This window comes from Hyla sarda, chromosome 8 (assembly GCF_029499605.1).
Source record: "Hyla sarda isolate aHylSar1 chromosome 8, aHylSar1.hap1, whole genome shotgun sequence".
Taxonomy (NCBI): domain Eukaryota; kingdom Metazoa; phylum Chordata; class Amphibia; order Anura; family Hylidae; genus Hyla; species Hyla sarda.
Window position 1 is genome coordinate 200,028,828 of NC_079196.1, and position 25,302 is coordinate 200,054,129.

Consider the following 25,302-nt stretch of genomic DNA (forward strand, 5'->3'; position numbering starts at 1 on the left):
CACGGGGGGCTTTGTAAACGCACATGGCCCCTGACTACCATTCCAAACGAATTCGCTTTCCTAAAGCCCAATGGTGCTCCTTCTCTTCTGAGCATTGTAGTGCGCCAGCAGAGCATTTTACATCCTAATATGGGGTATGTCCATACTCAAAGAGATGGGTTTACAAATTTTGGGGGGCATTTTCTCCCATTACCTTTTCTAAAAATGGTAAATTTGGGGGAAAAACTGCACATCTTTTTTTCATTTACACATCCGATTTTAACGAAAAGTCGTCAAACACCTGTGAGGTGTTAACGCTCACTGGAATCCTTGTTACGTGCCTTGAAGGGTGTAGTTTCCAAAATGGTATGCTATGTGGGGTTTTTTCTGCTGTTCTGGCACCATAAGGGCTTCCTAAAGGTGACATGCCCCCAAAAAAACATTTCTGCAAAATTAATTCTCCAAAATCCCATTGTTGCTCCTTCCCTTCTGAGCCCTCTACTGCGCCCGCTGAACACTTGACATACACATATGATGTATTTCCTTAATCGAAAGAAATTGGGTTACAAATTTTGGGGGGCTTTTTCTCCTATTACCACTTGTAAAAAAAAAAAAAACTGGGTCTACAAGAACATGCGAGTTTAAAAAAAATGATGATTTTGAGTTTTCTCCTTCACTTTGCTGCTATTCCTGTGAAACACCTAAAGGGTTAACACACTTACTGAATGTTATTTTGAATACTTTGAGGGGTGCAGTTCTTATAATGGGGTAATTTGGGGGTATTTCTAATTTAAAGGCCCTTCAAATCCACTTCAAAACTGAACTGGTCCCTGAAAAATTCCGATTTTGAAACTTTTGTCAAAAATTGGAAAAATTGCTGCTGAACTTTGAAGCCCTCTGATGTCCTCCAAAAGTAAAAACATGTCAACTTTATGATGCAAACATAAAGTAGACATATTGTATATGTGAATCAGTATATAATTTATTTGGAATGCCTATTTTCCTTACAAGCAGAGCGCTTCAAAGTTAGAAAAATGCAACATTTTCTAATTTTTCATCAATTTTTTGCATTTTTCCCCAAGAAATGATGCAAGTATCGACGAAAATGTACCACTACCATAAAGTAGAATATGTCACGAAAAAACAAACTCTGAATCATATTTAAAAGTAAAAGCATCCCAGAGTTATTCATGCTTAAAGTGACAGTGGTCAGATTTGCAAAAAATGCTCCTGTCCTTAGGGTCATAATGGGCTTGGTCCCCAAGGGGTTAAGCTGCTTCAATGAATTGATCAGTATTGTAACAAGTCACATATAGACAAACCCAATTATATAAGAGACTTACACTTTTGCTGAGAAGAGTGTATGTTCATTACAATACCATATGGGGGCTAACTATCTAGCCTGATAGTACCTGCAATACAAAAGGAGTGAATTACTGCCTGGAAAGCACCTGCTTCTTTGTTACAAATATATCCAAACAGACAATTTAATGTATCTAATTTTACCAACAAATATATATCCCTTGATTTATCCCTTTCAATCAAATTAGTAAAAACTGTAGTTATACATTCCTTATTTATCAGTTCCTGGATGGCCCAAAACAACTCTATTATGTCTCCGACAAGTTTTTTGTGAAAATCTCCAAAGTGTCTATGTCTTGTTTTGCCGACAACCAGATAGGGGATAAGTTGTCATCACGGTAGTACCCCTATAAGGATCGGTTCAAACTCGTGTATAAAATAGCCATAATATAATAGCTTTGTTGGAACCCACAAATTCTGGAGGGCTCCAGTGTTGTACTAGTTCTCACATATTTGGTGGCAAGGACAAAGTGACAGACAAGGTTTCTTTATCCTTTGTACTTATGATGCAAAAATAAACTATAATAATAGTGAACTTTTCTATAGGTCTTTAATAATGATTTAGCTTATTTTCTCTCCTACAGCCTCTACAGTTTACTGTGTAAGCTCTGCTTTCTCTCTACATTTGCACACAACCCATGTGTTTCTTTCCAGAAGACTGCCTTGTTTCTACTATCCTCTCTCTAGCTAAGGGGTGCTGACATCCAAGGACTCTCTTCCTCCATCCATATTTTGAGTTGGTGTGTACCTCACCCCCCCCCCCACCTGCTATATTTAACTTGAGGGAGTTGAAAGCTCTTCTGAAGGATGTATCATATCTTCCTCCGAGTAGCAGCTACAGTACATGGTAGGATATTGTTAATAAAGATTTATTTAGAAAAGGTGCTTCGTTTTTGCATTCAGAATTTTTTTTTTTTTTACTTATTTATCCCCTTAACAACCAGGCCCATTTTGGCCTTAAATAGGCACTGTCAGATACAAAAACTTTTGATATGTTGTAAAGCATGTATAACCAATAGGTTTTGCCATTGCTTTCATTAGAAAATTTTCAGTATTTCATACTGAAAAAGCCAGTTAAAGAATTGCCTCCCTGCAAGCTTGGATACATACTAGTCCTGCTGTGTCCATGCGTCATCACCTATGTCATGGACACACTTCCTTGATTGACAGCTGTGAGCGCAGGGCTCACAGCTGGAGGTAAAATCCTCCCACTGTCAGCTTGTGTCCAGCTACTGTCAGTGAGGACAAGCTGGGAGTTGTAGTTTTGCTAATGGTAGGGGAGATGTGAGCAGACAGCATACTGAGGGAGGGGGCGGAGACCTGCACAGTGAGGCCACGCCCCCTCCCTTTGAGAGGAATTCAGACTAGTGAGCTAAATTAAAAGTGTAATAAAATAAATAAATAAAGGTGCTAGACACATAAAAATTAGATGTACATGGGCAGGATTAGGTACTGACTGATATATTAAAAAAAATATATGTTTTTTTGTTGGATCTGACGGGTACGCTTTAAGGACCAGGCCAATTTTATTTTTGCATTTTCATTTTTTCCTCCTCGTCTTCTAAAAATCATAACGCTTTTATATTTCCAGCCACAGACCCATACGAGGGCTTGTTTTTTGTGTCACCAATTTCACTTTGTAATGACATCACTTATTTTACCATAAATGTACGGCGCAACCTAAAAATTATTATTTATGTGGGAAAATTAAGAAGAAAACCACAATTTAGCAAATTTTGGAAGGTTTTGTTTTCAGGGTGTACACTTTATGGTAAAAATTACATGATTAAAATGATACCCATGATATATGCTTTTCTATAATTGCACCACTTAAAAAGAAAATCTCAAACTATTTTAAACAAAATTAGTATGTTTGAAATTGCCCCATTTTGACCACCTATAACTTTCAAATTTTTACGGGGCGGTATGAGGGCTCATTTTTTGCGCCATGATCTGTACATTTTATCGGTACCACTTTTGTTTAGGATTAACTTTTTATAAATGTTTTATAAAATTTCTTTTGGAATAAAATGTGACAAAAATTTTGGAATTTTATGTTTACGCCGTTCACCGGACGGGATAATTAACAATATATTTTGATAGATCAGACTTTTATGCACGTGACGATACCAAATATGTTTATACATTTTTTTTTTACACTTTTTTGGGGGTAAAATGGGAAAAATGGATGATTTACGTTTTTATTTTTACACTTTATTTATAGCAATCATCTGATTGCTAATACTGTTCAGTGCTATGTATAGGGCATAGCACTGATCAGTGTTATCGGTCATCTTCTGCTCTGGTCTGCTCGATCTCAGACCAGAGCAGAAGACCCCTGAAGACGGACGGGGGCAGGTGTGGGGACCTCTGTCCTCCATTATGGAAGATTGGATCCCCGCGGCAGCGCTGCAGGCAGTCCAATCATCCATTTAAAGTACCGCACTGCTGCAGATGCCGTGATCAGTATTGATCACGGCATGAGGGGTTAATGGCGAACATCCTCGCGATCGCGGATGTCCGCTATTACCGGCGGGTCCCTGGCTGCCGATAGCAGCCGGGACCTGCCGCGCATTACGCGAACACCGGTCCGGTGCTCGTGGTTATGGCAGAGTGTAAAAGTACGTCTTGGTGCATTAAGTACCACAGCACCATGACGTACATTTATGACCATTGTAGTTAAGGGGGTTATACATGTTTCTGGGCATAATTTTAAAAAATAACAAACAAGAAATACCTACCCTGGTTTGAGATGAGAAGTCAGAGCAGGACCTGCCCGATCAGCCAATCAAAGGCCACAGTGGTGTCCTGTCTTAGTGACTGGCTGAGCAGGAAGGTCTTACTCTGTCTTGTTTTTTTCTTCAATTTTGTCGCACAATGATTTTGGGATCGGAAATCTGTGAAACAGGAGCTGCAGAAGGACAGGCATCAAGTATTAATTGATTTGGACGGGAACAGATATCCACTAGGTCCTGAAGGAGAGTTCCACTCCAGTTGGCGCCCGAACAGGGACTCCGACTACTGGTACCGGAAGGCAGTACTGAGAGAAAGGCATTAACCCCTTAAGGACCAGGGGTTTTTCCACTTTATTTTTTTTCCTCCTTACCTTTAAAAAATAATAACTCTTTAAATTTTGCACCTAAAAATCCATATAATGGCTTATTTTTTGCGCCACCAATTCTACTTTGTAATGACATGAGTCTTTTCTCCCAAAAACCTATGATGAAACGGGGGGAAAAAAAAATCAATGTGCGACAAAATTGAAGAAAAAACAAAACACCATTTTGTAAATTTTGGGGGCTTCCGTTTCTACGCAGTACATTTTTTGGTAAAAATGACACCTTATCTTTATTCTGTAGGTCCATATGATTAAAATGATACCCTACTTATATAGGTTTGATTTTGTTGTTGGATCTCAGGCACTGAGCAGTCATTCAGCGATCGGACACCTTCCTTGTGTCCTACAGCTGTTCATTGTGTCCTACCGTGGCCCTGCGTTATAGAAAGGAAAGGGACCTAGGACGTACAGGTACGCCCTTGGTCTTTAACAGGTTAAGCCAGACCAACCGATTTGCACAGGCAGGACACAGACAAGCCTGATCAACTCTAAAAGTACAGTAGGACACATTTCATGTTGTAACCTAGCCAGTACTCTGTCTCCCCTGCTTGGTCTGCCTTATGAATTAGCTGACTGGCTTGCGGCCAACACACAAGACAGGTAAAAGTTCTTGCTCAGAGTCGTTTTGCTGAACCTGAATCTGTTGCCCGGGTATGTGTTGAGTGTGTGTGTGTTCTCGTGACGAGGGCTGGGTCTCAGGAAGATTGAATAAGAGAGTACACTAATAAGCTGCTGCTAACAGATATTTTTGCTAGTTAGAGTATTAGTGGGTAATGCTGGACACCAGTAGTTCAAACAAGCCACTGCAGTAAGGCGTGTCTTGAACAAGTGTATATACAGGAAAGTATAACACGAGAAGTTCCTACGCCTACAAGACATTTCCGTGACCCTCCCTGTCATAACTGTTTGTGTGTGTGAATGGGATCCCAGCCAGAAGGACAGTATCTGAGAAATTGAGTTCCGGAGAAAGCTAATAATCAACTCCAGTTAGTTGGTGAGAGAAGATATTAGTAAATTTGGCAGGAAGCCAGTAGTTTAATAGAGACACAGTGTATAACTATACACTGTGTCTCTGGTACGTGCAAGTGCACAGGATTTCTTTGATATTAAGACATCTCTGTGACTTGTCCTAGTGTGTATATTGTATGTTTTCTGTATATGTGTTATGTCATGTCATGTCCAAATTGTGTCTGTGGATTAATGTTAGCAGTTTCAGATGGGGGTTGGAGATTGCTTAAATTGATTAGCCCAGGTTATCAGAGTGAATTGTTGGGACGTCGCCCAATTATACCAGAGTTGGAAGAGTTAGCGGTTTTCAGACTGAATGTGCACTTTCCAATAGAGGATTGGGAGCAGGGACTATTTTGAAAAAATAAAAGGTAAAGCAAGAGAGAAGGGGAGTGAGCCAGTTAGGTTCCCCTGTCACCAAGAACAGCCAGATTACTGTGAGACGGAAGAGCAGAATAGGGCAGCAGATGTTTAGGCTCCCACTGGGAGGTCCAAAGAAGTAAGGATGGGATGGAAACAGGTGAAGCCGGAGAGAGCAATTTTAGCATGTGATCTGGTGGCAGAGAGAGATGGTGAAGAAAATGTGAAAAAGTTGGGTAAACTAATGAAAATGTGTGATATGCAACCAGTAATGGGAGGAAGGATGCAGCCAGAAACGTGGCAGAAAATTCTCAGAGAGAAGAAAGGATTATTAGTTGATAATAATCTGCTAAAGACGGAAGAAGCATGGTTTAATACAGCTAAATTTGTGCATAAGGAAAATTGGTTAGAACAAGAAATAGAACGTGGGGATTTATATGTACCATAAATGTCTTAATGCTGATGAAATGCCCCCATCAATGTTTTAAGTCAGCCACCAGCCTATAATGGCAAACCAAGGTGGATATGTTTTAATTGTGATGCCCAGAACACCCCCTGGTGAGATAAGTGTTATAGTTGTGGTGCCCATAGGCCACACCCAGTTTCCGCCCCCAGTAATGACCTAAAAACACCTTTCGTATCCAGAACTGGCGGCCATCTTGGTATACCAGTAAGTATGGGTACTCCCACTTCAGCCCCTGGCAGCCATCTTGCGTCACCCAATACTCCTATTTCCCCTACTTTCGGCCACACCCCTGGCAGCCATCTTGCTATACCCGGAAGGCCTACTCCCATGTATCCTGTGCTTAATCCTGATAGCTCCTACCATGTTCCCCCTACACCCATCCTCCCTCATTCTGTTAAGGAGGAGGAGCAATTCTCAGAGGACACCAAGACCAATGTAGTTACCGGAGAGATAGAACCAGCCCTAATGCAGCCACCCCTAGTGGATGGCTACGCTTCCACTCCGGTGGTTGCCCTCATAGCAGGTGCTCAAGCACCACTGACCTGTCCAAAGCAGCAGGTAGACCTGATTACACCTAGTCGCTTCTGCATGTCACCCTTTAATCCAGCCAGCCTTTCCAAAACCCCGATCAGAAATACCTTTTATACCCCGAGGCGGCTTGATGGACATGCACGGGGCAATGCCCCTCCTATGTATGTTACTTTTAACCCATCCCAAGCAGCTACCCTTGTATCTTAACTCCCTGACCCAGAGAAACAACCAATGCCCTTTTACCGTAGGATCAGGGAAATTCAACAATCTTACTCTTCTTCATTTAAGGATCTATAGAGCCTATGTCAGATTAAGGCTGGTGATGCTTACTAGCCAATTATGGAACCACATCTCCAGAAAGGAATTTATTCTGATGAAACTACCTGCCAGTCAGGCACCTACTTCTGCGAGTGCCTTTTTAAAATGGGCCCAAGACAGATTAGCAGATCAAGCAATTAGCGTCCATGATATTGGCCAAGACAAAGGTGAATCTGTTGAAAAATACTATACCCGACTCAAGCAACTCTTTCATGATCTTGGATTTGACTCATCCAACAAATCCCATTCACAAATGTTATCCTCTGCTTTAGTCAATGGCCTAAAGGACCTGGTAAAGAAAAGCCTTGTTCTATCACACCCAGAATACAGAGTGATGACACTTGATATCCTACTCTTAGTGGCAAAAGGCTTAGAATCTAACCAAGCTCTCACAAAGAAACCTGCCCCTCTTATGACTGGGGATCTCCCCATCAACCGCCCGCCGCCAGGACGGCACCAACCTGTAGTTTGCTTCCACTGCCACAAGCCCGGCCACTATAAACGTAACTGCAGATCCCCAAGAAGATCTGGACAAAGGTCAATACTTGGCCAATTACCAATACCAACAACCCAATGGCCCACATGGCACTGAAAAGCCCTCTGGATACTCCCCAAACCAAGGGCAAAGACCTACCCAAGATCATCTAGATCTGCTACAATAGGATTTGGGCAAGCCTGTGTCTCACTCACCTTCTATGGCAGTATCTTCAACGAACATGGATGGCCGTCTGATGAAAGTGACACTACCCATTGAAGGGCACCCTACAACCTTTCTTATAGACACAGGTGCAGCCAGAAATGTAATTAGGGTACAAGACCTGCCAACTCAATCTTTCCTCTTAAATATAGATGTGTCATGTGTAGGGGTTGATGGTGTCCCCCAAACTAATCCCCTCACAAAGCCTCTCTGCATTACCAACTTCCCCTACTTACTGGCCAGATTTGTAAATTCAGATACTTGTCCACTCAACCTATTAGGAGCAGATGTTCTCTCCAGACTTCAAGCCTCCATTACATTTAGCAAAGATGGAACAATATCCATCTTCTCCCCTCTGGAGATTGAGGATGTCTCTGCTCTACGCTCCATCTCGATCATGTTTACTTTCTATAAAACTCCCACCTCCACAATCCCATCAGATGTACTTGCCCGTATACCAGTCAGTCTCTGGTCAACTGGTCCAGAAGACATTGGCAAACTTAAGTCCCATCTGTCAAGGTCACTCTCAAGCCAGGAGCCCCGCTGCCTAGAAAACCCCAGTACCCACTTAAGATTGCTCAATCTGAGGCTCTCTCTAAACATGGCCAGACACTGGTCAGCAATGGGGCTCTCACGCCATGCACCTCCCCCTGCAACACACCCCTATTTCCGGTCAAGAAAAAGACAGTCAAAGGGGAACCTGCGAAGTACAGGATGGTTCATGATCTTAGAGCAATGAATGAAGCCACAGTACTAGACACCCCTATTGTCCCCAATCCCCATACTCTGCATTCAATGGTGCCCCCTACTGCAAAGTATTTAGCTGTTGTTGACCAGCAATGCTTTCTTTAGCATACCTTTGGATTCCAGAAGCTGGTATTTATTCGCCTTCACCCACGAAGGACAGCAATGCACTTGGACGGTCATGCCCCAAGGAGCTCAAAATTCACCCAGACAGTTTGCTAAAGCCATAACTCTCATCCTATCCACCTGGCAAGAACAGAACCTATCCGTGGTACTTCTTAGCTACGTAGATGATCTTTTATGGGCAGAGGACCTCCCATCTGCAGAAAAACATTCTGGAAGTCTCCTCTGTTACCTAGCTGACCAAGGCTTCAAAGCCTCAAAAACACAAATTTTGTTCCTTGGCCACTGCATATCACAAGGCGTACTCAAGACAAACTTCAAGCCATACAGGATATCCCTGTACCAGCAAGACCCAAGGATTTACATGCCTTCCTTGGACTGATCTCCTACTGTTGGTCATGGATCCCAGAAGTCTCTCTATTGATGCAACCTCTCTATTATGCTTTGAAGACAGATCACTTTGACCTCTCTGAGGAGGCTCTCTCTAACTTTCTGAAACTCAAGGATGCCATCTCCTCAGCACCTGCACTTGGCCTGCCAGACTGACAAACCCTTCAAGTTTTCGGAACAACAGGGACATGCCACTGGTGTCCTAGCCCAGTCTCACGGCACCAGGACAAGACCTATTGGATATTACTCTTGCTGACTCGATGCTGTGGCCAGAGGAGGCCCGTCCTGCCTTAGAGCTATCTTTGCTGCAAAGGCACTCCTGGACAAAACTTCTGACCTAGTTCTTGGTCATGATCTCATTCTACTGGCTCCTCATACATCTCTGCAATTCTTAACCAGACTCAGCCAAAACATCTCTCCACAGCAAGACTCACTGTTGATACCTGACAATGTCACCCTCCTAAGATGCAATGTTCTTAACCCCTCCACCCTGCTTCCAATGAAGGTGATGAAGAGGATCAAGGTAGAGAGGATCAGGGTAACCACTCCCATGTTTGTTTTGAACTAATGAAGATGGAAACAACACACACTTGCCATCTGTAAGTGAAACTCCACTGCCCAATCCAGACCTCACCATCTTTGTGAATGGCTTGAGATTTGCAGACGAGCATGGGAAATACCATACAGGATATGCTGTCACGACTGAACATATAGTCTTAAAAGCGGAGACCCTAACTCCTACTGTCTCTGTACAGGAAGCTGAACTTCAGGCCCTCATCATGGCATGCAAATTGGCAGAAGGACAAACAGTGAATATATACACAGATTACGCTTATGTGTTTGGCGCCACCCATAATTTTGGATTACTGTGGAAAACCAGAGGCTTCCTGACAGCAGCAGGAACACCAGTAAAACACAGCATGGCCATCAAGGATCTGATGGATGCCTTACTCCTCCCACTTTTTGGCAGTTCTAAAAAAGTGAAGGCCCATGGACGACTGAACTCTAGGGAAGCAAAAGGCAATCACCTAGCAGACTCTGTGGACAAACAAGCAGCCAGAAACTCTCAGGAAGTGAAAAGCAGAGTGGAGGACAACCCGATGATGGCCCTACAGACCCTACCAGTAGACAAATCCAAGTTGAACGAACTACAAGAGGCAGAGCCGTGTTGAATAGGAAAGGAACAGTGTTGAATAAGAATGACCTATTTGAAAATAACAGGAAGCCCTGCTTACCAAGAAGTATGTACCCAGCAGTGGTGCAGCGGGCACATGGAGCTGTCCAGTTGTCAAAAACTCTCATGAATGCCCTAATTCAAAAGTACAACACAGCACCAGGAATTTCACCACTAACAGACAACTACGGCAAGTCCTTTGCTATTTGTGCAAAGTGCAGCCCAGGCTGTATCGAGTAAACACACCAGAAACACTTGGCCAAACCACAGTACCCATTTCAAAGGATACAGATTGACCAAATACAAATGCCGAAGAGCGAAACATTTGAGTATGCCACTGTGGTGGTGAACATGTTCTCAGGGTGGCCGAAAGCCTACCCAACTACCAATATGACAGCCAAGACCACGGCCAAGAAACTCATCAATGAAAAACAGTATGCTGGTATGAAGTACCTGAAGTCATAGAAAGTGACCAAGGACCTGCTTTCACAGCTACGGTGACAAAAGAAATCTGGTCTGCACTAGGAGTCACTTTATCCTCCCATACCCCCTATCACCCCCAGAGCAGTGGAAAGGTTTAAAAAATGAATGGCATCCTTAAAACCCGATGTTGAAAATATCCCAAGAAACTGGTCTACCTTGGCCCGATAGTCTACCCATTGCCCTCTATAGTGTCAGATACCCTAGAGGAGTGCATTCCCTTTTGATGAGATTTTGTTTGGCACCACCCCAGGATTAGGGTGCTACTTTCCTCAGCAGTTACAAGTACAGTCTGATGCACTGAACTAATTATTTGGCCACATTATCAAGGGAGCTGACAAATGCATACCCGAGTGTTTTCTTCTATTCCAGATCCTGAAGCAGTTGCTGGGACTCACAAGCTATTGCCTGGTGATTGGGTACTAGTGAAAACATTTGTGAGAAAGAATCCTCTTTGATGGTCCATTCCAAGTTCTGCTGACCATATCCACTTTAGTCAAGGTGGAAGGGAAGAACACCTGGATCCATGCTTCCCACTGCAAGAAGGTGGCAATGCCAGAAGACGAAGGAACCAGTCGAACCCAATCATGAAGATCATAAATATCCTTTGTCTAGTATCAATGGCACTAGGCAGCCAAGAGATAGCCATAACTATGAAAAAGGGACAAATACGGTTCTGGTTTAATTCAGTAAATACCACTGTGGCCACATATGTTTTTGACGCATGTGCAATGTTAGCTTGCCCAAGGGGAGCCAATCAATGGAAGTGTTATCATGAAAGATAAAGGGAAGGATATGTGTGTGTCACTGGTGGCCCATGGGGAGAAGATTTTAAGTCCTGGTCCGCAGCGGCCTGGAATTCTGAGCCCCCATGAGGTTACAAACCTGAACAGTCCACAGCTACAGATAGCAAGGACAAGGAAGGTAGACCTTTGTTTGACCACATGAAGTTGGTTAAAACAGGGCCCAGTATGCGGCTAACACTAACCTTTCAGAATCCAGTCCTCAGTGATGCAGGGACTTATGTCCTTGGTTAGTGGTATAAAGGGACTACCCAAGGTCACCAGAAAAGGTTTGAAATTAAGGATATATATAGCTCAGGGGAATGGAGAGACCCTAATGCATCCCTAATCCATTCTATAGAACATCATGTCCAGTCCTACAAGAAAATGGTAGCTATAGCAAATCCCACCTTCATAGACATCATGGCCATAGAAACCGGATATTCAGATGTTAACCTTTGGCTCGAGTGGATGAGGTATACAGCAGGGAAGAGTGATAGAACCAACTGTTATGTTTGTGGTAGAGCCAGGCCTCATCTAGGTACAGTCCCATTATATATCCCAGAACAAGCAGAGGAATGCTTCCTCAGCCTATATACCCATTGCTCCACAAATCGCACAAATTGTGAATGGTGGAAGAAGGAATATACTATAACCACCAAAACCCCTAGACCATGAGAAGGTATCACCATTTACCCTGGGAACTATACTTGCTATTCCATCCCAGGTAAACAAGGCAGATTCATGGGAAACCTTATTGATTGTTACTGTTCCTCAAGTCGAGTTTTAGATAAAACCAAACTACAAGGCCAAGTCCAGTCTCTAGGTGATATTTACTGGTTGTGTGGAGATATGAAGCTTAGAACCCGGTTAGAAGGAAACTGGACTGGAGAATGCACATTGATTAAAGTTATTATGCTTGTGCATATCGTTAAACATCAACCAATAGCAGAACAAGAAACTCACCATAGGAACAGGCAACAAGTCCCTAAAGGGAGCCTTGACCCCCATGTGTATATTAATTCCATTGGAGTCCCAAGGAGGGCCCCAGATGAGTTTAAGGCTAGAGAGCAAGTAAAAGCAGGATTTGAATCTTTCCAACTACCCCTAGTCAACATAAATAAGAATGCAGACTGGATTAATTATACCTATTAATCAACAAAGATTTCAATAGAAGCCTTCAAAAAGACAGGCTGAACAGCTTAGCGCCACATCTACTATGACAAAAGATGTTGATTCAAATAGGAATAACAATTCTTATCATCCTTGCATTTATCATCTGTTGTGTGCTGCCATGCCTGAAGAAGATGTGAGAAAAAGCCATGGACAATGCTACTCCTATGATGACAAACCTCGACTATGAATAATACCATGATGGACCATATACCCCGTTACAGAAATTCCCGAATACAGAATCATTGTATATGTAAGGGACAGCATCTGAAAATCTATGTACAAAGTCTGTGGCATGGGGTGTCATGGAATAGCCATGACTCATCTAACGTACAGCAAGAAGAAAAAGAGTTGGAGAAGTACATGGGACAGAAGAGATAGGACTACATGTTAGGGAAAGAATGTAAAAATAGCCATTTTAAGGGGGGGGGGGAGGGAATTGTAATGGATTTAATAAATATAATCATATATATATATATATATATATATATATATATATATATATTTTAATTGGTATAAAATGTAATATTTCACATCTGCTTAGTTCTTTTGCTCAATATTAAGCTGACCTGACAGAAAATCAGCCACTGCTCCCCCACCAGGGTAACGTGACAATCAAGATTGAAATGTTTGCAGAGAGATAAAGTAATGTCAAAATGACATTTGGATATTTGGGGAGAAGAACAAGGTTAATAATTGCTTAGTGGTAAACAAGTCAAACTTGCGCATGACAAAACTATGTACTCGTAGACTATAAACACACACATCACTAATAATTAAATCAATAATGTGGGTGGTAATTTATGTTAATTCTGAAGTCTATATAGACCCCTGTGAAATACTGTAATAAAAGGAAGGAACAATTTCTTTACTGAACAATGTGTCAGTGTGTTATTCACTTCGATGAATGCATCAAATAATAATAGATTTGGATGGGAACAGATATCCACTAGGTCCTGAAGGAGAGTACCACTTCACTTTCTCTTAGTAGCAGCTACCGTACATGGTAGGAAATTGTTAATAAAGATTTATTTAGAAAAGCTGCTACATTTTTGCATTCAGAAAACACAACAATTTTTTTTTCTTCTTATTTATTTATATATGCTTCTGGGCATAATGTTAAAAAAATAACAAAGAGGAAATACTTACCTACCCTGGTCTGAAACGAGGAGTCAGAGCAGGACCTGCCTGATCAGCCGGGGATCGGAAATCAGTGAAATAGGAGCTGCAGAAGGACTGGGGTAAGAAAGTAATGTTTATTTGTTATTTCTACATATAAAAACATTTATTATTTTTGCTGGAATATTCTTATGAAACCTACATTGGGCCTTTAATTTGCAGAGTACATCAGTGTATATAAAATAAGGTATTTATACTTTTTTTTCAGTGCCTTTAAGGGCAGAGCTTTTGCATGTATTTAAAGATTGAGAAGCTTTATGCTGTGTTTACACCACTATTGAGGTCTGCTGCTCAACCCATTGAAAAGATGGGAGTTGAGAGGAGAAATAAATTACTACATGTCCTATATTTTTTCTCCACTAAACACATGACAGACCCCAATAATATAGGATCTGTTGGGACCCGGTGGTGTCCAATCTGCTAGGCTCAGTTTGGTCTGTTAGGCTCCGTTGTTTGGTGCCGGGCGGACTCTGAATAAGTCGGAGCACAACGGTTAGCCTACAATATAGCTTCTTTCAGTGGCCACTTTAGTGTTTGGAGTATATATATATATATATATATATATATATATATATATATATATATATATATGAAGACAGAAGAAAGGTCCAGCACTTCAGGTGAAGGATTAAAACCAGCTTTCCTTTATTCAAAACCTTGACAGTTCACATACAGAACATCTGACGCGTTTCGCCCACGTTGGGGCTTTTAATCCTTCACCTGAAGTGCCGGACCTTCTTCTTCCTTCAATTGGATTGTGGGCCGAGGGCGGAACCGGCCGGTCTGTGGCACAGGTGAGCAATTTGGACGTTCAGTTTGAAGCGGATTCCACAACTTGCATTATATATATATATATATATATATATATATATATATATATATATATACGCACAATGAAATCCATTTTGGCTAAACCTGTGCACACTATTGGTACAGACAGAGTTCTGTGTTCCCTCTACAAACCGCTACAGTATTGATCCACTAACCTCCACCACCGCAGATGTCACGGCACTGCAGCCTTAAATAAACTACGAGACCACAAAATACACAAGGTGAACTCCCTGGAGAAGACTGAGAGAAAGCCGATAACCCGTACACAGTATCACAGAGAGTGAGAAAAAGAGGGTGAGATAGAGAAAAAAAAAAAAGGGCATAAAATGGGCAAGAAAAACGTAACAAGCAGAGTACGAAAACAAGGGAATATAATATATTTTTAAAATTTCTAAATACATCTTGTTAGCAGATAACCTCTTCTAATGAATATTCTGTGTTAGTCATCAAAATGTCATTCCCATCCAAACATTCAGCTTCATGTTTTCTTCATATTATCTCCGACCTCCGCTCCTCCTGGCACCCGAAAATTCTAGCATTCAGTGCGTGGTTACCATTCAGGAAAAGCGAAAGCTGAAGCTTGTAATAGCTCTTCTGGTTGTATTACTGGTAGTCACCCAGCTTTTCTACAAACAGATAACTTTATACATGACCGCATGTATATACACTGATCAGCCATAATATTAAAACCACTGACAGGTGAAGTGAATCACATTATCTGGTGATAATGTTATGTCAGCAGTGGAATATATCAGCCAGCAAGTGACCAGTCCGTTATTGTGGCAGAAGAAGGAAAAATTGGTGTAAGACAAAGTGTAAGGTACTGATTTCATATCAGGGTGCCTCAAGCTGTTGCAAAACTACAACTCCCAGCATGTCCGGACAGCTTTTGGCTGTCCGGGCATGCTGGGAGTTGTAGTTTTGCAAAAGCTGGAGGCACCCTGATTGGGAAACACTGGTGTAAGGACTAAGCTACTCTGAGCCAAATTGTGATCTCTAGATGACTGCGTCAGAGTATCTTTAGAATAGCCAGTCTTGTGGGGGTTTGAATCACATTTTCCATCATGCGGACAAATGGGTTCATGTGTGTCACTTACCTGGAAAAGAGATAACGCTAAGATGCATTATGGGAAGAAGATAAGCTGTATGAGGCAGAGATGCCTAAAAAAAATGTTCAGAAGCTGTTTAAAGGGGTATTCCGACATAAGCAGTTAGGTGGTGGTGTGATGTATTGGGCCCCGCCACCAGGAAAAATACTAGGGCTTAAAAGGGGTACTCCAGTGGAAAACTATTTTCCTTTAAATCAACTGGTGCCAGAAAGTTTAACAGATTTGTAAATAAGCAACAAGTAATGCCGCTCACTCCTTCAAACAAATCCGGAGCACCTGCGCAAGGACACGCCGGTCCCGCCCTTGGCTTTGTACAGCAGTAGAAAGAAGAATTGTCCAGCGCTGGGCTTGCAGGTAAAAGCTTGCTTTTATTTAGAAAATCCGACAGAAAACACTTGACAGAGGACAATGTCTGACGCGTTTCGCACCTAAGTGCTTAATCGTAGACTCATTTGTAAATAACTTCTATTTAAAAAAATCCTAATCCTTCCAGTACTTATCAGCTGCTGCATGCTCCAGAGGAAGATGTGTAGTTATTTTCAGTCTGACCACAGTGCTCTCTGCTGAGACCTCTGTACATGTCAGGAACTGTCCAGAGCAGGAGCAAAACCCCATAGCAAACCTATTCAGTTCTGGACAGTTCCTGACATGGACAGAGTTGTCAGCAGAGAGCACTGTGGTCAGACAGAAAATAAATTAAAAAAAAAGAAAAGAACTTCCTGTGCAGCATACAGCAGCTGATAAGTACTGGAAGGATTAAGATTTTTAAAATAGAAATCATTTACAAACCTGTTTAACTTTTTGGCACCAGTTGATTTAAAAAAAAAAAAAAAAAAATTTCCACCGGAGTACCCCTTTAATACAACCCTCTGCCACTCAACCTATCACTAGCCAAGGCAGCAAACCGCTGCAGACAGGTCCACCTTCAGCAACCAGCAAGAGGATTGTAGCGGAGGTCAGAGCAGAGAAAACTGAGGCACCCAACATAGAGATTAAGGTGTTGACTCTACCTTCAAACACCTTAGATCTCAACCTAATCGAAGGACCATCTGTGGGAAGTGTGGGAAAAATAAATCCAATCCATGGAGACCACGCCATACAACTTACAGGATCTGCTGCTAATGTCCTGGTGTCAGATATCACAGGATACCTTCACAGGCCTTATAAAGCCCAAGCCTTGATGGGTCAGAGTGGTTTTGGCAGCATGTGGCAGCTCTACATAACATCAGGCAGGCGATTTTGATGTTATGGCTGATCAGTGTATCGAGGAAGTAAATGCAGTAAGTGACAGTAACGGACTTCTAATATAATTAGAGATGAGCGAACTTACAGTAAATTCGATTCGTCACGAACTTCTCGGCTCGGCAGTTGATGACTTATCCTGCATAAATTAGTTCAGCTTTCAGGTGCTCCCGTGGGCTGGAAAAGGTGGATACAGTCCTAGGAGAATCTTTCCTAGGACTGTATCCACTTTTTCCAGCTCACCGGAGCACCGGAAAGCTGAACTAAATTTATGCAGGAAAAGTCAGCAACCGCCGAGCTGAGAAGTTTGTGACGAATCGAATTTACTGTAAGTTCGCTCATCTCTAAATATAATGAATGTGTCAGACAATAACAGAGCAGTATGTCCTCTGCACTTAAAGGGGTTGTCTTTGCCAATCACCGGCTGAGGTGGGTCATCGCTGCGGGCGATGGCTGGTGCAGTGGGCAGTCACTCACTAGATCAGTTAGCCTCGGAAGGTGGGGTCCGGAGCAAGGTAAGAGATGGGCCCCGTTCTGGAAATCGTGGGGTCCCAGTGGTCGGACACCCAGTGATCAGACACTTATCCCCTATCCACAGGATAGGGGACAAGTTTTACATAACAGTAGTGCACCAATAAAGAATGCAGACAAATTAGATGTTACCGATTCAAATTAATTAAAATACACAAATGAAATATATAAAAAATATATAAATGTACATATGACATCACACACAGATATATACACACACATGCACTCTCACATCTGGGTGAGGGTTAAGGATAAGAGGGGATCAGACACACAGACCGGTCCTGTGCATTCCTCTCGCTTGGCGTTATCCATCGTCCTGCACCAGTACCGGGAAGGTGTCTCCCCCCTCACACAGCTGGGTGTAGATGGCTCGTAGTAGCAGGCAGGTCGGGGCACTCTGACTCCAGGATTCTGCTTCGATGAGCAGCTCTTCACCGAGCACCTGGGAGAGATCACAGCAATACATTAATAGCGCATCACGAGGGGAGGGAGCGCTCCAGCAATTAAACACTATTAATGTGAACCTAGTGAATACAGCGATGCTGGAGGCCTGAGAACAAGGTAATCAACATAGGAGGGCAAATCATCCGAGAGCCTAGGGAATCACACACTGAGGGAGGAGAGGGGGAGAGGAGCAGACTGCAAGGAGGGAAAAGGAAGAGAGAGATAAAAGTGGAGCGAGAGACAACAGGAATGGAGAGGGGAAATCACCTGGTGATAGGGAAAGAGGAGGGGGCAGGGGTTAGAGACATAAGAGGGGTTCAAGAGGCATATAAGAGGGGGGGGGGCAAGGCGAGAGCCATAAGAAAGGGAGGACAAGAAAAAATACATAATAAAGGGAGTATAAAGATAATAAAGGAAAGGACAATGAGAGACAAGAAAAGAGACATGGGGGGCAATAAGAGAGGGCAACAAATCTGTACTGACAGATTATTGTGGGTAAAACTGATGACAGATTTTCTTCAAGGGGAGGACAATAAAGACATTGGGGGGGGAGATATGAGGAGCATTAAGAGACATGGGAGGGCAAAAAGAGAAATAAGAGGGGGCAAGAAGAGGGAACTACAAAGGAGGGGCAAAATAAATATGTGGGGTTCAATAAAGGTATGAGGGGCAAGAAGAAAGAGGCAATAGAGACATAGGAGGGAAGGAAGCAAGGGACAGAAAGGCAGGCCCAGTGGTGGTGAGGGAAGGCAGAGACAGGCAGAACAGGTAAGTGATGACGAAAGTCAAAGTTGAAGACTGCATCAGGGTGGTCTTCCTCTGCATGCTCCAATAATAGGGATTGGTGCAGGTAGATCTGGGACATAAACATTCTCCCAATTCCTTTATACAGAGCTTTTACCAGAAATGGTCATGTATAAAAAGGTCAAGACAGCAAAAAGGAGACAATATGAGCCCTCCCCTGACATAGCCGGCTGTAATAGACATCACACTTACCTTCTGCACATGAATCTTCTGCTGTAGCTCCAGCACTCTCAGCCGGCTGCAGGTCAGCTCATGAAGCTCCCTCAGATGGTTATAAACAAGCACAGGAGGAGACTTGCTGTACACAGTAGGGCAGCCTTTTTGCACTAGGCAAGTGGTATTGATGGAATGTTTTTCTGCCCAATTCCTATATTCTTTAGCCACTACATAGGGAATAAAGTGGAAGAGTAGGGTCATGGCAAAAAAAATAAAAAAGTGATGATTGATGCAAATGGTTTAAAAAAAAAATATATAATAATAATAATAATAATAATAATAATAATAATAATAATAATAATATTATATATATATATATATATATATATATATATATATATACACACACACACACACACACACACAATAATAATAATACAATATATATATATATATATATATATATATATATACATACACACACACACACACACACATACACACAGTACAGACCAAAAGTTTGGACACACTTTCTCATTCAGCGTTTTCTTTATTTTCATGACTATGAATTTTGTAGATTTACATTGAAGGCATCAAAACTATGAATTAATACATGTGGAATTATAGACATAACAAAAAAGTGTGAAACAACTGAAAATATGTCATATTCTAGGTTCTTCAAAGTAGCCACCTTTTGCTTTGATTACTGCTTTGCACACTCTTGGCATTCTCTTGTTGAGCTTCAAGAGGTAGTCACCTGAAATGGTTTTCACTTCACAGGAGTGCTGGTGTGGAGGAGGAGGTGTGATGCTGTGGGGGAGGAGGTGTGATGCTGTGGGGGAGGAGGTGTGATGGTGTGGGGGGTGCTTTGCTGGTGACACTGTTGGGGATGACCCCAAACACACCTCCAGGCTGTGTAAGGGCTATATGACCAAGAAGGAGATTGATGGGGTGCTGCGCCAGATGACCTGGCCTCCACAGTCACCGGACCTGAACCCAATGAAGGCAAAAGGGCCAACAAGTGCTAAGCATCTCTGGGAACTCCTTCAAGACTGTTGGAAGACCATTTCAGGTGACTACCTCTTGAAGCTCATCAAGAGAATGCCAAGAGTGTGCAAAGCAGTAATCAAAGAAAAAGGTGTCTACTTTGAAGAACCTAGAATATGACATATTTTCACACTTTTTTGTTATGTATATAATTCCACATGTGTTAATTCATAGTTTTGATGAGTTCAGTGTGAATCTGAATTTTTAGTCATGAAAATAAAGAAAACTCTGAATGAGGTGTGTCCAAACTTTTGGTCTGTACTATATAATTTTTTTTTTATTATATAAAAATTTCAGTTGAATATGTAAACCAAACCAAGAACTGTGGGGTTCTAGAATATCTGTTTTCTAATGGTTCAGAACTTCCAATAGTCTGATACTTGTTTTAGTCACATATATGCAGCTACCTCTAATTTTTGAGCAGAAAATTCTCCTTACAGTCATGTGTATACAGATCCTATGTAGAACTGAGTGTCTCCATGGTAACAGACTACACACAAACACTCTGTAGTCTGATCTTGCAGACATGTTACTCCTCTTCCTCTGTGCCCTATTTTACTATCTGTAGAAGTGTTTCCCAACCAGGGTGCCTCCATCTGTTGCAAAACTATGACTCCCAGCATGTCCGGACAGCCTTTGGCTGTCCGGACGTGCTGAGAGTTATAGTTTTGCAACAGCTGGAGGCAGGCTGGTTGGAAAACACTGGTCTGTAGGTTGGCAATAGGAGCAGAGGTAAGAGAATAGAGTAAGAGTCTGCGATGGTGAAGACAAGCAATAACAGATCGGGCACCTTTGTCACATCAATTAGACAGACATGAAAGCTGCTCTGCACTTTAAGTCTGGGATACGGGATGACTTTTTCTGGACATCCATAGTTCACGGCTGTCTTTAAAGGTTAACAGTTTGATTGAAATCCTGAGAAATACAGCAGTTGGTGAGCGGCTCCTATCCTCTGCCCAAAAAGATTAGTCAGTGCCAACGACACCCAGTGATAAAACAAGGTTATTAAGAGGCAATATAGGCAATTGGAACAAGTACTGTTTCTCTCGCTTGTCCGGAAGAATGAAGAATATATTTTTAATGTTCTGTTGCGCCCATAACCATATCCCACCAGCTGTGGAGCTGTAATGGTATAATTTAATGGAGGGGAAGTAGGATCTGGGAAGGGATGAGGAGAATATGGCTATTCTCTAACATCAATAAGAATTAATTTTGTAATTCAGACGCCATATAAAAAATAAGCCAGAACTATACAGTAGTTTTTCCCGGCAATTGATTTTACCAAAAAAAAAAAAAAAAAATTATGGAAACAATAGATTTCTAGCAGGGAGACTTGACATATATGTTTGCTCTGATCTTAATGGAGATTTTCTCATCACAGATGTTACCTACAGGAAGACATTACATTATATCAATCTCCCTAGGTGAGGCGGCCTCTATATCTAGGTGGAGAAATGGCTTTGTATGTACCCAACTATCTTCCTGGATGCGGCGACTGCCCCACGTGGCACAATAAGGGGCCTGATTATCACAAAAAAGGGCAGGTCCCAGAGGTGGTAGGCATTCTCTGAATTGGGAAAATGTTCATTCCTTTTAAGACCTCTATGTACCATGTAGTATATGCTCCTTGTTTGAGACATTAGACCGCTGATATCCAAACTGGATGTCACAGCACATCACTGTGTTGACAGCAGTGCTCGGGGTGTCACTGTTCTTAAAGGGGTACTCCGTCCCTAGACATTTTATCTCCTACCCAAAGGATTGGGGATAAGATGTCTGATCATGGGGGTCCTGCTGCTGGGGACCCCCGCAATCTCCCTGCAGCACATAGCGTTCATTTAGAGCAGTGTTTGTTTCCCAACCCAGTCCTCAAGGCACACCAAGATTTCGGGTTTTTTCAGTTACTCCATTGGAATAGAACAGGGAAAAATTAAAATCCTGGTTTAGAGCATCGGAAGCTTGTGACGTCATGGCCGCACCCCCTCAGTGCAAGTGTATGGGAGGGGGCGTGATGGCAGTCACGCCCCCTCCCATAAATTTGCATTGAGGGGGCATGGCTGTGACATCACAAGCAGGGCGTGACCGTGACATCACGAGCCTCCGCATCACCAGTTATCGGGCACAGAGCGGAGTTTGCTCCATGCACAAATTGAATAGGGTGCCGCAGCTGAGATCGCAAGGATCCCCAGCGGCGGGACCCCCCGTGATCAGACATCTTATTCCATCGGGGTACTCTGCCCCTAAACATGTTATCCCCTATCCAAAGTCATAAGCAGGCTGCCATGACCACTGATAAGTGACTGCCCCCGACCTCATGCCAAGAAGTGCAGTGGAGCGGGAGGAAATCACTCATCAGACCCCCGAGCGTGCTGGGGCACACTGAAGTCTGAAGAATGAAGTAATACGGGGGGGGGGGGGGGGGGGGCTGGCAGAATTGGAAGAGGGGTGATCAAGGGAGAGAGGAATAAAAAGGCATGGGGGGGGGGGGCTGAAATGGCACAGGGGATAATGGAATGGTGCAGAGATTGCAGCCACATTTGTAATGCTGATACTGGTATCACATTGCGATACATGCCATTATCGCTAAGCAGGAGTGTGCCACAAAACTATGCATGTCTAAAAAAAGAGTGTCACAAGCATGAAAAGGTTGGAAAGCTCTGCCCTAGGCAACTGTACATTGCATCTTGAGAATTGAACGGGATTGATTCAGCGTTGAAGCCATTTTACTGGTTTTCCATGCATAACACCCTGGTATTCTCTGTACAGCAGTATATTCTGAAGCAGTGGTTTTCAAACTATGGCCCTCCAGATGTTGCAAATTCACAACTTCCTGCATGCTAGGAGTAGTTTTGCAACATCTAGAGTACCACAGCTTGGAAACTACTGCTCTAGAGATACGTCAACACTGTAAAAGCTTTAAAGAACCCTTTGAAGACTGTCAATCACATTCTACGAGGATCATTATGTGGGCATCTGGAAGCCTAGACTAGACCAACTTCAGAGGTGCAGAGGCTGCAAAGATACCCAGTGCTCAGGAGCCCAAGGCTGTATCTCACTTCAGAGAACAGTACCTTAAACTGTGACATATGGGAGCCCTGCTGGTAGTCCTATAAAGAGAACAGGATGGGGTGTAATCATAGCTTGATGTCATTTGATGTCCTGATGGCCGCTACTGCAAGTGCCCTTGAGGTGGACTCTTCTTGTTAGGCGTCCAGAGCTCTCTGTATCTACAGCTTTCTAAGCCACGCCTCTCAGCTCCAGCATCCAATGAGCAGTCTTTTAAAGCTGTTAACCATAAGTCGGAGCTAAGGAAACTTTCGTGGCAGTTCAGGGCTCTTTATGAGATCAGCCCGTCTCCTGGGCACCTGCAGTAGTGGCAGCCGTGACCTCAAACAATGTTTTCCTCCGATACACGAGGCATCATTTCCCCATCCTCTGTGTGGGGCTGTCAGCAAGTTTGTGGGCACTGCTGACAGATTCTCTTTAGGGTAGGGTCTCAAGTGCCATATTGTGCTGTGTATTTGCCGCTGCGTTTTTTCCTATCCATTGAAGTCAATGGGTAGCAAAATCAGCTCCGTATTTTGCTCCCAATTGACTTCAATGAGTAGGAAAACACAGAGCAATAAATATGCAGCAAAATACGCCACGTGTGACCCTACCCTTAAAGCGCATCTTTAAGATGTCATCAATAAGAGGGCGTGGTGTTATCTGTATAACTAGACTCACATTCCCAGGGTCAGCAAACACAATTCCTCCTCTATCAGCCAAATAAGTGTATAATACATAACCAAATAATAAACTCTTTCCCCATTTCTATAAAGAAGGTAGCCACCCAGCCTATAGTACATAACATACTGTATCTGCGACCTGGGGGTACTGCGCCAGGCCTCCTCAATGTAACATTTCAATGGGCACAGACAGATGTACTTTACTAGCTTTAATTCATGATGTCCTCTGGTTGTATCTTATTCATCTTTCAGACGTAACACGAGGGTTATGATGGCATTAAAGTAGTCCCATTCCATTTAGGATGTCCTATGAAATATTCCATTGTAATTTGCTGTATAAACTGGGGATTTATGAAGCAGATGGAGACCTCTTGTAATTCAAATGATTGATAGTGACTTCAAAGCCTCCCGACGAGGGCACGGTACACTACATTGTCTGTCCGGATTATATTGCAGTCACTTACCCAGCTGGAGATTCTGCAGCTCCGATTGGTATTTGGCCACTTCTTCTTGTAGAGCTTCCAAAAGCAGCAGAGAGCGGTAGTTCTGCCATCGCGCCAGACCTTTAGAGACCAAAGAAATGTCAGTCTTATAGATATGATCCGTTACAAAATGTCAATATCATTAGCGGACTTTCTGCTTTCTGATCTGGAGAGAAAAGCTTCTATTTTTTTTTCTTTCAGGACACAGGGCTTCATCTGGAACGACACCTGCCACAACATTAAGCCAAATCGAGGCGGGCATAGGTGTGAAGACGTATCAGATAAATGTTCTGCTATCTTAGCGGAACACAATTTTCAAAAAAAAAAAAGGATACACTGATGAAAGTAATAGTGCAAGTTTTTTTTCTTTTTTCAAAAGAAAACCCCTTAAAAATCTTGGATAAAAAGGTGCTGTTAGAGAGCAACTTCATGGAGACTGGGGTCTCTCTAGGGCAGTGTTTCCCAACCAGTGTGCTTCCAGCTGTTGCAAAATTTCAACTCTCAGCATGCCCGGACAGCCTTTGGCTGTCCGGGCATGCTGGGAGTTGTAGTTTTGCAAAAGCTGGAGGAACACTGGTTGAGCAACACTGCTCTAGGGAGTGATTTGGTCAATGGGTAAAGCAAAAATGTATTTAACCCCTTAACGACTCAGCCCATTTTGGCCTTAAGGACTCAGACAATTGAATTTTTACGTTTTCACTTTTTCCTCCTCGCCTTCTAAATATCATAACTCTTTTATATTTTCATCCACAGACTAGTATGAGGGCTTGTTTTTTGCGCGACCAGTTGTCCTTTGTAATGACATCACTCATTATATCATAAAATGTATGGCGCAACCAAAAAACACTATTTTTGTGGGGAAATTAAAACGAAAAACGCAATTTTGCTAATTTTGGAAGGTTTTGTTTTCACGCCGTACAATTTCTGGTAAAAATGACATGTGTTCTTTATTCTGAGGGTCAATACTATTAAAATGATACCCATTATTATATACTTTTATATTATTGTTGTGCTTAAAAAAAAATCACAAACTTTTTAACCAAA

General features: G+C 42.6%; 1 protein-coding gene across 12 annotated transcripts in view; it reads right to left on the minus strand.

The window, feature by feature from the left end:
- Positions 1-25,302, minus strand: part of TEDC2 (tubulin epsilon and delta complex 2) — a 206,158-nt gene that overhangs the window by 53,353 nt on the left and 127,503 nt on the right. For 9 of the 12 annotated variants that reach the window (XM_056533680.1, XM_056533681.1, XM_056533674.1 and 6 more), the window contains exons 9-14: positions 24,241-24,339; positions 19,038-19,228; positions 17,830-18,039; positions 14,871-14,945; positions 13,855-13,941; positions 1,323-1,391 (exon numbers count right to left, since the gene is read on the minus strand). In XM_056533680.1, coding sequence (XP_056389655.1) covers positions 17,902-18,039; positions 19,038-19,228; positions 24,241-24,339 — 428 coding nt within the window. In that variant the 3' untranslated portion in view covers positions 1,323-1,391; positions 13,855-13,941; positions 14,871-14,945; positions 17,830-17,901. The remainder of the gene's footprint in view (positions 1-1,322; positions 1,392-13,854; positions 13,942-14,870; positions 14,946-17,829; positions 18,040-19,037; positions 19,229-24,240; positions 24,340-25,302) is intronic. The other 3 variants (XM_056533679.1, XM_056533675.1, XM_056533677.1) reach the window with 3 other exon arrangements.